Source organism: Conger conger, chromosome 12, assembly GCF_963514075.1.
Source record: "Conger conger chromosome 12, fConCon1.1, whole genome shotgun sequence".
NCBI lineage: Eukaryota > Metazoa > Chordata > Actinopteri > Anguilliformes > Congridae > Conger > Conger conger.
This window is the reverse complement of record NC_083771.1, coordinates 9711821-9724797: the sequence shown is the minus strand read 5'-3', so window position 1 is coordinate 9724797 and position 12977 is coordinate 9711821. Positions and strand designations below refer to the sequence as shown.

At 46.5% G+C, this 12977-nt stretch overlaps 1 protein-coding gene across 1 annotated transcript in view; it reads right to left on the bottom strand.

The window, feature by feature from the left end:
- Positions 1 to 12977, bottom strand: part of LOC133141493 (dynamin-1-like) — a 67866-nt gene that overhangs the window by 5662 nt on the left and 49227 nt on the right. The window contains exon 16 of the mRNA XM_061262064.1: positions 10769 to 10882. Within this exon, the coding sequence (XP_061118048.1) occupies positions 10769 to 10882 (114 nt within the window). The remainder of the gene's footprint in view (positions 1 to 10768; positions 10883 to 12977) is intronic.

Genomic DNA, 12977 nt, shown 5'->3' with positions numbered 1-12977 from the left:
TGTCAGCTTAGAAATCAATCTTTCTGCATCCATATCCCCAAATAAATGACAGGAAATACAACCATAGCAACAGGTTACAACAGTTAATTCACAAAACCAATAGCTAAGGATTGAATTTGCAAGAAAAAAAGTGTGTTTATCAAGCTAATATCTTTGTTGCAACATATTACATCTAGCTAAGCATTTCTAAATTAAAGACAGATACAGAAAAACATCACAGAACAGGCCCATCCATTCAAAAACCTGTGAATGTTGGAGGATAAGTCCGCCTCAATTAAACAACTGCAGGAAGACCACACCTGTGACTGGACCAAAGCTTTCTAACAGTTTCTAACACAACAGTTCCTAACACAACAAAGCCTGCCTTTGGCTGTTATTCAGTTTTCAAACAGAACACAACGGTAAATAAAGGTGCTGTCATGGAGGGGGGGTTCATTGAAACAAAAACAGACAGCAGTCGTTTATCTAATCAGCGTAGAGACGGATTTCGAGTTATCCAGATGTCCCTCCCAGTGCCTGCCCTACCCGTCTGTCCGACAGCCCAAGGTCTTGCAGCTTGTGATCTCCTGTAGGGCCCAGAGCAGACCCCCCCTCCCCTCCCAAATTAGACCACACAGGCCTCTTCAGTTTTACATACGTTTTAATGAACGGAACATAACAATGTCCTCATAACTCCGCATTGCCACCAGGGTTTAGCCCCCACCTACAGTAGGTGATGAAAAGCAGCCATTTTTGTGCTCACTACATATCAGCAGGACAAGGACAGGCTTTTATTTATCTAGCTAAGCAGGAGGATGATGAGAAGACCAGACCAGACAGAGAGCGTGAAAGGGAATCTTGCCAGGACTGCGCATAGCGACACAGCTCACTCTGATAAGTGTGGAATTCTCTGAGCTGAAACCGGAGCCACTAGGGACTGCCAGAGCCACTGTCTATGGCTAACCATGTCTATGGCCAACACTGTCTATGGCTAACCTTGTCAATGGCCAACACTATCTATGGTTAACACTGTATATGGCTAACACTGTATATGGTTAACACTGTATATGGCTAACACTATCTATGGTTAACACTGTATATGGCTAACACTATCTATGGTTAACACTGTATATGGCTAACACTATCTATGGTTAACACTGTATATGGCTAACACTATCTATGGTTAACACTGTATATGGCTAACACTATCTATGGTTAACACTGTATATGGCTAACACTATCTATGGTTAACACTGTATATGGCTAACACTATCTATGGCTAACACTGTCTATGGTTAACACTGTCTATGGCTAACGCTGTCTATGGCATATGCTGTCTATGGCTAACACTGTCTATGGTTAACATGGTCTATGGCTGAGATGCTAACCGTCTTGATCTGCCACTGGTACAGGAGTAATGTCACATGATGAAAAACCTCCTCTCTCTGTCTTCTCTCCAGCTGCTCTTTTTCCTCATACTGGGTTACAGTTAAGGATCTGAATCGGTGATTCACCAGTATTCAATCAAAAATGCCAAGTCATCTTCAGTTTGAGTGCTATTCAATCAGACACAAACACCTACACACACACAGTAAATTAAGGAGCTACTGAGAGCATTGGAGCCCCTTAAATATGTCACTGGTGTGAAGACTGTGGAGGAGCTATGGGTGCTGACCCCGGTCCTAATGCTCCACACATGCGCCCAAATCAAACAGACATTCCTCTCCTCCCCCTAAAAGAAACGTGGGTGGGGGGGGGCGTAATGTAATTCCCCATTGCCATTACCTAAAACGCTTATTCAGAATTTTCTTCTTTCTAACATTTATTTTGGCTCATGCGCATTCTCGGGAGGTGCGGTCGCTGGCTTTGGTCCTGGCATGGAGCCAGTTTTCGGCTGCGTTTTTGCGATGTTGGTTGCCATAACACCTTCTGGGACTTCTCCCTGGCTTGCACACAGTGACAGGGATACAGACGACGGCGAGAGAAAATATCATCTCATCATCTCTATGGGGTGGGGGGCTCGTAGTGCCATTTTAAGGAGGGGGACGGGGGTTGTGGATGCTGCTGGATTGCAGTGTTGGGGAGACTCAGGGCTGTAAGCCACGAAGAGGTGAGAGCTGAGGTGCCTAAAGTCTAACAGTGGATAAACCCCCCCCCCCCCCCCCTTACCCGTCTGGCTGCGCACCTTCAGAACCGCTGACCGAGCTCCCGAGGGAACCCCAGAAAGCCCAGTTTCGTTTCTGCGCTCAGGAGTGTAGAGCTGTAACCAGAGCTGAACAAACAGCAGTTCCCCCCTCCCAGTCTGGACCGGGACCGTCCCGCTCGCCCTCTCACCCAGCCGGGGACCGTGGGTAAGCATCGCCCCGGCAACACTGCCAAGCATCGCAAATTTGCCCAACCATCCCCAACTACTTAGCACACACACACAAGCACACACACATATACATACACACACACACTCACACACACACTTACATACACACTCACTCACACACACACACAGTTACATACACACTCACTCACACACACACACACACTTACACACTCACGCGCACACACACACACACTCACACACACACACACAAAGCTTACTCTGCTTACTCTGGCTCAGTGGGGGCTGGGATAAAGGTCTCTTTATGCCGTCAGTTGCCAGACAGGGAGAGGAAATCAGAGTTAGAAGAAAAAACAGTGGAGTGAGAGGAGGGAGGCCACAGAGCTGCACATCTGGAGTTATTACAGGGCTGCGTCCACACACACACACACACACACATGCAGTCTCACACACACACGCAACACGCACACACACACACACACACACACACACACAACCTCATGCCGGCATACACATGCCACACACTGGGCACAGGGAAATTAATGTGTTTCACTTCCTGTTGACCCCTGACCTTCTACTTCCTGTTGCCCCCCCCCCCCTTCCCGCAAAAGCCAGAGGGGAAAAAAGACCAACTCAGACGAATGAAAAGGGAAAAAAAGAAAAAAGCTCCACCTCTTCTCTCTCCCTCTCTCTCTCTCCCTCTCCCTCTCTCTCTCTCTCTCTCTCTCTCTCTCTCTCTCTCCCCCCCCCCCCCTCTCGCCAGGGAAAGTTAGTTAACAGAACTCTGCCACGTCAATCCTGTGAGTTGGTGCTTCGCGGAGGGGATGCATTACGAGTTGCAGCTCTCCCCGGCTCCGTCCAAACCGCTCCTTCCCTGCGCTGGTCTGTTCCCCGCTCTTCTGGAAGGGACTGGTGGACATTTTCCTGAACAACGGACACTATTTCTTTCCTTTAACGCTTACCAAAAGGACTTCCAGCTAACTCTGGGAGGGGGGTGGGGTGAAATCGGTGTGGGGACTGCAAAGAAGAAAAAACTTCATCACCCTTTCCCAAACATCTGTCATCTTCCGCCGCCTTTCTCCAGCCTATGGAACGAGGCTCCCACCCCCCCCCCCGTTTTGGCCTTCGCACAGCCAGCCGCTTGGGATCCTCTCACAGGACGTCCCGGCAGGAGAGGGGGAAGGACGGAAGACCACGAGAGGATCAATGGAGCGGTGGACCTTGGAGCTGGCGAGGTCGGACCACTCCACATGCAGGTACCCGCGTCTTCTCCCTCTGGATGTCGTGGGACAGCCCTGTCATTCCGGAAGGTACTGGTACAGATTTGTCAGTGGTCACTGGTTAGGCCTGACCAAAAACGACCGGACAGCGGTAGGAGCCTTGGCACACAGAACACCCAACCACTGCGGGGGAGCGGGGGTTACCAATGGGCGGGCGGGGGGGGTGCCAGGGGGGAACCCAGGAAGACTCAGGAGGAAGGGTTCCCTCAGAATCTTTATTATTTTTCACATATTCTACAGTTTTATCTGATGCTAAAAATGATGATGATGATGGTGATGTCAAACAATCTATTTATTATTATTATTTTTATTATTATGATTTATTCCTTGTGGGTCTGAAGCATCTTAAAGGAGGTTTCTTTAATCTCAGTCCTGCTGAATGAATCACTAAACGATTTGTGACTCATCACATTATAGGGCTACTCCTATATATACTCACTGAGCACTTTATTAGGAACACCTGTACACCTACTTATTCATGTGATTATCTAATTGCTATAGCTTACAATAGCATTTATGTATAGTTATTGTAGTATTCAGGGTATTCTAGCTGCTCTGGATAAGAGCATCTGCTAAATGCCTGTAATGTAATGTAATGTAATCAGCCAATTGTGTGGCAGCAGTGCAATGCATACAATATGGGCCAGGAGCTTCAGTTAATGATCAACCATCAGAATGGGGAATAAATATTATCTCAGTGACTTTGATCATAAAATGATTGTTGGTGCCAGACAGGGTGATTTGAGTATCTCAGAAACTGCTGATCTCATGGGATTTGCAGAGAATTGTGCAAAAGACAAAAAACATCCAGTGAGCAGCAGTGTGGGCAGAAACACCTTGTTAATGAGAGAGGTCAGTGGAGAATGGCCAGACTGGTCAAAGCCGACAGGAAGATACCAGTAACGCAAATAAGCACACATTACAACAGTGGTATGCAGAAGGGCATGTGTGGCCCTGAACAGAGAAGCTGAGAGGTCAATCTAAGCTGCTCTGAGCACTGTGGAGCTTACTGATGAAATGTAGAAGATTTCTCCTGAACATGAATGATGTGCGGCTTTCTGTACAGGGGACAGGAAGGAGTGTTGTCTCTACCAATCACAGACTATCAACCTCTTCCTAAATCCACCTCTCTCTCTCCCTCTCCCTCTCTCTCTCTCTTTTCCTGCACCCCTGTCATATATATATATTTTTTTTCAGGATTTCCGGAGACATATCATTATCCTTCTGATGGCAGACTCTGCTGTGGGGGTCACGTGACCAACCCTGGTTCAGCTCTCTCTGCTCGGGGGGGGGGTTAAAGCTCCCATCATGCGGTGACATCCAGGGTGGAGATGAGAACCAGACGGCGCGGGGAGCTCTGGAATTCCGATAAAAACCACAACCGCCAAGAGGGAACTGTGAGTATACACTGTGTGTGTGTGTGTGTGTGTGTGTGTGTATGTGCATGTATCTTACAGTGTTTGTGTGTGTATAAGTGTGAGTGAGAGAGAATATGTGAGAAAGTGTGTGAGGTGTGAATGTGAGTGTGTATGTATATATGTTAGAGTGTGTGCATGCAGGTATGTGTGTCTATGTTAGAGTGCATGTGTGTGTTTTTGTTAGAGAGTGTGTGTGTGTCCATGTTAGAGTGTGCGTGAGTGTGTGTATGTCTGTGTGTGTGTGTGTGTGTGTGTGTTAGTGTGTGTGTGTGTATGCTAGATTGTGTGTGTGTATGTTAGAGTGTGTGTGTGTGCATGTTTGTGTGTGTGTGTGTATGTTAGTGTGTGTGTGTGAGTGTATGTTAGAGTGTGTGTGAGTGTGTGTATATTAGAGTGTGTGTGAGTGTGTGTATGCGTGTGTGTGTGTGTGTGTGTATGTTAGAGTGTGTGTGAGTGTGTGTATGTTTGTGTGTGTGTATGTTAGAGTGTGTGTGTGTGTGTGTGTGTGTGTGTGTGTATGTTAGAGTGTGTGTGAGTGTGTGTGTGTGTGTGTGTGTGTGTATGTTAGAGTGTGTGTGTGTTTCAGGGTACTCCCCCTCAGTAGGGACCCTCAGCCCGCCCCGCCTCCCCAGTGTTCAGACTACCTGTTCAGGAAGTAGTGGTTGTACAGTAGTCTGCACATTGGTTAGGCTGTGTGGGGAAGCGAGCTGGGCCTGCGTGACATCACAGTGAGGGGTCAACCGCCAACGACATCAGAGCGAGAGGTCAACCGCCAACGACATCACAGCGAGAGGTCAACCGCCAACGACATCACAGCGAGGGGGGAATGCAACTAACAGCAGGCACCATGACTTTCTTACTTTTGGTGTGCACCTGTGTGTGTTTATGTGTGAGTATGTGTGTATGTGTCTGTGTGCGTGTTTCTGTGTGTGTTTATGTGTGAGTATGTATGTGTGTGTGTCTGTGTGCGTGTACATGTGTGTGTGTTTCTGCGTGTGTCTGTGCGCATTTATGTGTGTTTGTGTGCGTGTGTGTACAGGTATGTGTGTGAGCGTGCGTCTGTGTTTGTGAGTGTGTTACGTGCACGTGCATGTGTGTATGTGTGTGAGTGTGTGCCTGCACGTGAGTGTGTGCATGTGTTTTTGTGTGTATAAGTGTATGTCTGTGTGTTTGTGGGAGAGTGTGTGTGTGCACATGTGTACAGTAGTTCAATGTAAAGTATGATGTCTGTACATCGACGTCTGCTCTTGTGCTTTCCTTTCCTTGCTTTTCCCTTGTATTTTGTATTACAAAATGAATAAAATCCAACAAAATCATTCAGGGGCTTCGAGAGTTCGCTTACTGTGTTTAAGGACGTGATTAAGAGTGTGTGTTACTCTTTGTCACAGCAAACTGGTATACTCTCTTACCCTGAAGCCAGAGATCTCCCAATTTACTCACCACTGAAACTCTCTTACCCTGAATCCAGAGATAGCCAAATTTACTCATCACTGAAACTCTCTTACCCTGAATCCAGGGATAGCCAAATTTACTCATCACTGAAACTCTCTTACCCTGAAGCCAGAGATAGACAAATTTACTCACCACTAAACTTTCACCCTGCAGCCAGTGATAGCCCAAGCTAGGTTAGCTTAGCTTAGCTCTCAGCAAACGGCCAGGGTTATCTCAGTCTAAACACCAGTTGTTACTCAGTGTAGAATGTGTCAAATGCAATTCTCGCTTCAGTGCTAAGGGCACGCAGGTGTGTGCAGTGAAAGCAGGTGTGTTAAATCATCCCTGCACACTTCACCTGTACTGACCCAAGAGACACGGCCCAAATCTGGCACAAATCAGTTCTGCCACTTTTGATCCTTAAACAAGACCAAAAACACAGAGCTCAGGGGTTATAAATCACTCCTCAAACAGCGAAACTTTTTTTTTGAATCTGTAGATTTCAATAAAAGGCTGTTGTAATTTTGTATTAAAGGCCCTCATGTTCTTTGTTATGTTTTTCATTATTTAACACAATTTCACCTACGCTGAAAGGACTCTGCCTTTTGCGTTATTATAAATACACAACGTTAAAAAGTGACTGAACACAATATGGAATATTTTGTTAAATTATATTATTTTTCATGACATCCCAGCGCATGCATGCCTTGTGTATGCCCTAGATTATAATAGCACTTATGTATTACTCATTGTAGTATTGTAGTACTCTGGGTACTCATGGTATGCTAGTTGGTAAGCTGATGTATTCTTCGAGGGTTCAATTTGTATCTATGTGATCACGCTAGGACTCGGAACTGTACTTTCCTCTAGGGTCCTCAATGCACTTGTCCCTGGATTTGATTTGCACTTCATCATACGGCGCTCTGAATCTGCTAAATACCTGTAATGTAATCTAATGAGTCTAATGTTATCCTGCTAACTGCAGTTTAAAACTGGGTTTAAGATACTTGCCCCGGTAACAAGTCTGCATGAATTGTGAACTCACTTTGAGAAACTGAAAATCCTGACTTTATCTCCAAATGTCAACAATCTTATCAGGTTAACTGAGTTAGCCACATACATGAAACAGGGCCTAGCTTTCAGTCAAACCTATTCTGCCACATGCTGTTTGAAGCCATTAAAAAATAAGAAGTCCTGCCCTGTGTGCTCTGCGCTTTGCATTTTCCTCTAGAAGAACGCGCTTAGAGTTTCACTGTGATTCATCGTCTTTTTGGGACGTCTGAGGGGGAGATGTTCCCACCCGCACACGTCTGCTCCGAGCAAAAGGGGTAGAGGAATGAACAAAGTCTAAACAAAACAGAAATGAGAAATACGTGTGAGGGCAGCTTTGACGTCCCCCAGGCAGTGCTGCAGAACAGCTGGCCGGGGAGCAGAGGGTGGAGGGGGGGCGAGCAGCTGGGCCACATCAGGGCACACAGAGAGAGAGAGAGAGAGAGAGAGGGGGGAGAGAGAGAGAGGGGGAGAAGGGAGGAGAGAGGGAGAGAGAGAGGGGGAAGAGAGAGAGAGGAGGAGAAGGGGGAGAGAGGGAGAGGGAGAGAGGGGGGGAGAGATAGAGAGAGAGAAAGAGGAGGAGAAGGGGGAGAGAGGGAGAGAGAGGGAGAGGGAGAGAAAGGGGGGAGGGGGGAGAGAGAGGAGGGGGGCGTAGGAGACCATGAGAGCAAGAGAGAGATGGGGGGGGGGGGGGAGACAGATATTAATGAAAGAAACTGTTGATATGTGCGTGTAGGTATGTATGTGTGTGCACGCATGTGTGTGCATGCTTGTGCTTGTGTATGTGTGCGTGTGTGTATGGGTGTGTGTATGTGCATGCGTGTGTGTATGGGTGTGTATGTGTGTGTATATGGGTGTGTGTGTGTGTGTGTGTGTGTGTATGTGTGGTCAGTACTGGCTCACACACTCTTTCTTCATTCACTTCTGCTCTGCGAGCCTTTGGGGAACAACAGTCTGTTGGAATCAAACAACCGGGCTGCCTGTTAATATAAACCAGACACCCACAAGCCCCCTCCAAAAACTCCCCAAACCCGCTCCAAAAACTCCCCAAACCCTGCACTGCCTCACCAAACCCAGCATGCTACGGTGTCTGACCCCGGGGGGTCGGGGGGGTTGGGTAGGAGGGTTCTGGCATCCTCCCGGGGGATCTCCACTGAGCCTGCAGCCCTCAAGCAGCACATCCACATCCACACTAAAGCTGCTAAAGCCCTAAGCCCCAGTGCGATGATGGGGACACTGTGCTGTGGGAGCACATTACATATCCCAGGACCCGTGATCCTCTTCACAAAGAGTAGGGGGTTCCCCGGTGTCCTGGCTGAATTCCCAACCATGGTTTAATTGGCTAAGAAATGGTTCTCTCGCTCTCCACCTCAGCTGATGTGTGGAGAGCATTCTGCCACAAAATGGCTGCCGTTGCATCACCCAAGTGGGTGTTGCACATTGGTGGTAATTGAGGGTCCCCCTCATCACTGTAAAGTGCTTAGAGTCGCCGGCTGGTGAGAAAAGCACTGTATAAATCCAAGGAATTATAGAATAATATACACACCACAGAGAAGCCACAATCTCCAAAAGGGCTTGTCCACAGGGAATAAGACCAACATCACGGTACGGGTGGGGTTGGGGGGTGAAGGTGCGGGTGGGTTTTGTTCACCAGGAGATGAAAGGAAGCTCCCAGCATCCTCCCCCCCCCACATGGTCCTCATTAGAGTGCCCCCCCAGCCTGGTCTTGGTGTGCGTGGCTCTGACAGGGCACGGGTCTGGTATGCACACGTGTGTGCCAGCTCTCGCCCGCCCACTGAGCTGGGGGCCCCCAGGCTCCACCCCCCCCCAGCCTGCTCACGACCTCCCAAACGCAGGGCTCCCTGTGATGCTTGTCAGTGTCACCCCCAAAATGAGATTCTGTATGGGGTACCCCTCCCTCCTGCCACACACACACATACACACACACACGCACACATATACACACACTCACATACAAACACACGCACACATATAAACACATACACACACACATACATATACACACACTCACACATACAAACACACGCACACATATATACACACACTCACACATACAAACACACGCACACATATACACACATACACACACACATACATATACACACACTCACACATACAAACACACGCACACATATACACACATACATATACATACACTCACACATACAAACACACGCACACATATATACACACACACACACGCGCACACATACGCACACACACACACACACACAGTTCTGGAATCCTCCTGGGTAGAGTGGTCATGGGGGGAACCAGGGCGACAGTGAGAATGGTGGGAAATGCCTCCAGGAAAAGCCACAAAACCAGAGCTCCATTTCTTTTTCTGGGGGGTTGTTCCACAGTTGGGGGGAAAAAAATCATATGATGACAGGAAAAAAACAGGGTGCAAAAAAACACACACAAATCCCCCTCGTCCCCCTGCCAAAATATATGACCTAATTCTATTTCTGTTTGGGAAAAATGAAATCAAACCGAAGATGAAAGACTATGTGGAAGCGAAACGCATAACTGGTGTATGACTGGCGCCAAATACAGGCGCCAACAGCTCACCAAAACCCAGCAAAGCAAGACGGGATTTTCCTGCTCTACTCTTGCTGTCAGACAGACTGACAGACTGACATTAACATGGACTTGATGATGAAGCGTTTCCAAGAACTTAAAAAGTAAATGCATTAAAATGCAATCCCAATTTATTTGTGATTTGTGATCATCAATTTGTTTGTGACCACAGCGCTGGATAACGTAACGTAATTTCAGTGTTTTGAAATGTGTCATCTCCTTTGGACGTTCCCAGACCCAGCTCAGATCAGCATCAGATCAGCACATCTTAGCCATTCAGCTGGTGCTCTTACCCAGAGAGACTGACGAGCGAAAACAAAGACAAGCCAAGATTCAAAATCACCACCCTCCCGAGCACTGATTAATGAGAAGCGTAATGGTCAGGCCGTAATGGTCGGGCCTTAAAATCCAGACATAAGCTAATCCTTTGGCACCAGAATGAACACTTGGAAGCGAAGGTAGAGAAAGTTTTCGTTTTTTTGAGAGAAGAGAATATACAGTAAGAGAGGGCAGATGTGGAAGAGCGGAATGGGAATTAGGGTGGATGGGGGGGGGGGGGGGATCAGGGTGCGCTTTCACACCATTCACACTTTGTAGACAGATGCAGCCTTTAAATTAGAGAGTGGTACATCTGACACATAACTTATACTTATGGCCTTTGACCCCTGCAGACTCACCTCATCATCCTTGTACCAGGACAGGGATTCGGCCGTCAGGACGAACCAGTACTCCTTGGCTCCGCCCTTCATGATGCCGATGTTATTGATGGTCAGCCAGCCCTTCCGGATGACCTGGGGGGAGAGTGGGGGAGGGCAGAGGGGTCACGGGGGGTCAAGCACACCCACGTAGAACAGCTCCAGCAATCACTCACGTCTCAGGACTAGAGTGGACCCATTCACCCTTTATAGCTGCCGTGTGTGTGTGTGTGTGTGTGTGTGTGTGTGTGGGTTTTAACATTATGTATGTTTACACTGGAACTGTGACTCAATACTGCCTCTGGTGCATTGAGGGCAACACTCTACTCCACCGTTAATCAGCCCCATAAAGTTATGTACACTCACTGAGCACTTTATTGGGTAGACCTGTACACCAGCTTGTTAATGCAAATATTTAATCAGCCAATCGTGTGGAAACAACTAAATGCACAAAAGCATGTAGACATGGTCAAGAGGTTCAGCTGTTTTTCAAACCAATTGTCAGAGTGGGGAACAATCGTGATATAAGTGACTTTGACTGTGGAATGATTCTTGGTGCCAGACAGGGTGATTTGAATATCTCAGACACTGCTAATCTCCTGGGATTTTCACACACAACACTCTCTAGAGTTTGCAGAGTATGGTGCGAGAAACAAAAAACATCCACTGAGCAGAAGTTCTCAGTGAAAAAATGTGTTGTTAATGAGAGAGGTCAGAGAAGAAGGGATAGACTGGTCAAAGCTGACAGGAAGGTGACAGTAATGCAAATAACCACAAGTTGTATGCAGAAGAGCATCTCTGAACACACAACTCATCAAACCTCTAAGTGTATAGGCTACAGCACTAGAAGACTGAATAAATCTAATAAATACCTAATAAATTGCTCACTGAGTGTATATTTGCAAGTAATTCAATTAATATCTGTCTTCTAACCCAAAATTTAAAATAGCTGAATTAAATCATGAATCACCTCTGAACTTCATCTGCATAGTAGCTAGATTATCATAGCTAGCCAGCTAGCGAGGTAGCAGTTCATTCTACCTAAGATAACATTGCAGATCTAAAGATGCAAGCAATAATATTGTTTTTATTACAGAAATAAATTGTAAGCCTTTCTGTTATTGATGGTGTATGTTAGCTGTCTAAATAGAAGTCCTTTGCATAGTCTCAAAACCAACTTGTTAGATCAACACTTCACATTTCTTTGATTGCTAACTGAAAAATTGCTACGCAAATTACTTGTATCTGACTAGTTGCCTGCTATATACATTGAATTAACTTTAGATTAGATTTTGCCATTGCCATTCCTGAGCAGGTTGTAGTGAAAGTTGTAGAAAACCTTTAAAAAGGACTGTGCAAACAAAAATAGTAAGATATCATTCAGTGAATTTTTAGATACAACATCCACTTTCATAAACTGTAGCAGTCGTCCATTTTCTGGTGTTGGCTCATAGTTACTTTAGGGAGTTATTTTGGGATTTATTTTCCTCGATTTTGATTTCGGTTTGCCACTGGGTTGATTGGTGAGTGATTTGATTCACCTGCTCCTCAGGGTGTGGGAGCTGGCTCTTGATTAGTAATTGAGAGCAGTTTGGTGCATTCCACTCTTGACCAATCAGGGTGTGACCTTTCTTTGGTGCTTTAAAGTGGTGGTAACCTGCTGTCCTGGCTGATTTTCTGATCCTACCTTCTTGCACTGAGATTGCGTGACAGAAAACCCATAAAAGTGAGAAACGCTGATCCTTTTTGGCCTCAGGATTCTTTGCTGTAGTTGCTGTCAGATTTGAGGCATGTTTTGTATCCCTGTTTTGCCTGTCAGGGTTTGAGGGCCTATCATTACAAAACCATAATGGTGGCCTTGCCCTACAGGTTATAGTTTTGTTTGAGTTAATTTCCTGTTTATTTAAGCACCACATTCATATTCATTTGTTCATTATTATTATTTAAGAGGCATTTGTTAATTATACTGTTTAAGTCTGTCCTGCTTCCCTGAATTATGTGGTTCAGAACTGGTTTCAGGCTTCTTCCTGATCAGCTGAAGGTCTTTGGGGTGGGTGGGTCTTGTCTCCTCATGGTCTGAGTGTTGGTCTTAAGGAATCCGCCCTTGACTCTTTCTAAGCCAGATAAATTTACGAAGCAACTATGCAAAATTATATAACTGAGAATACCAAGGGTCAATGGGCCTCTGTCT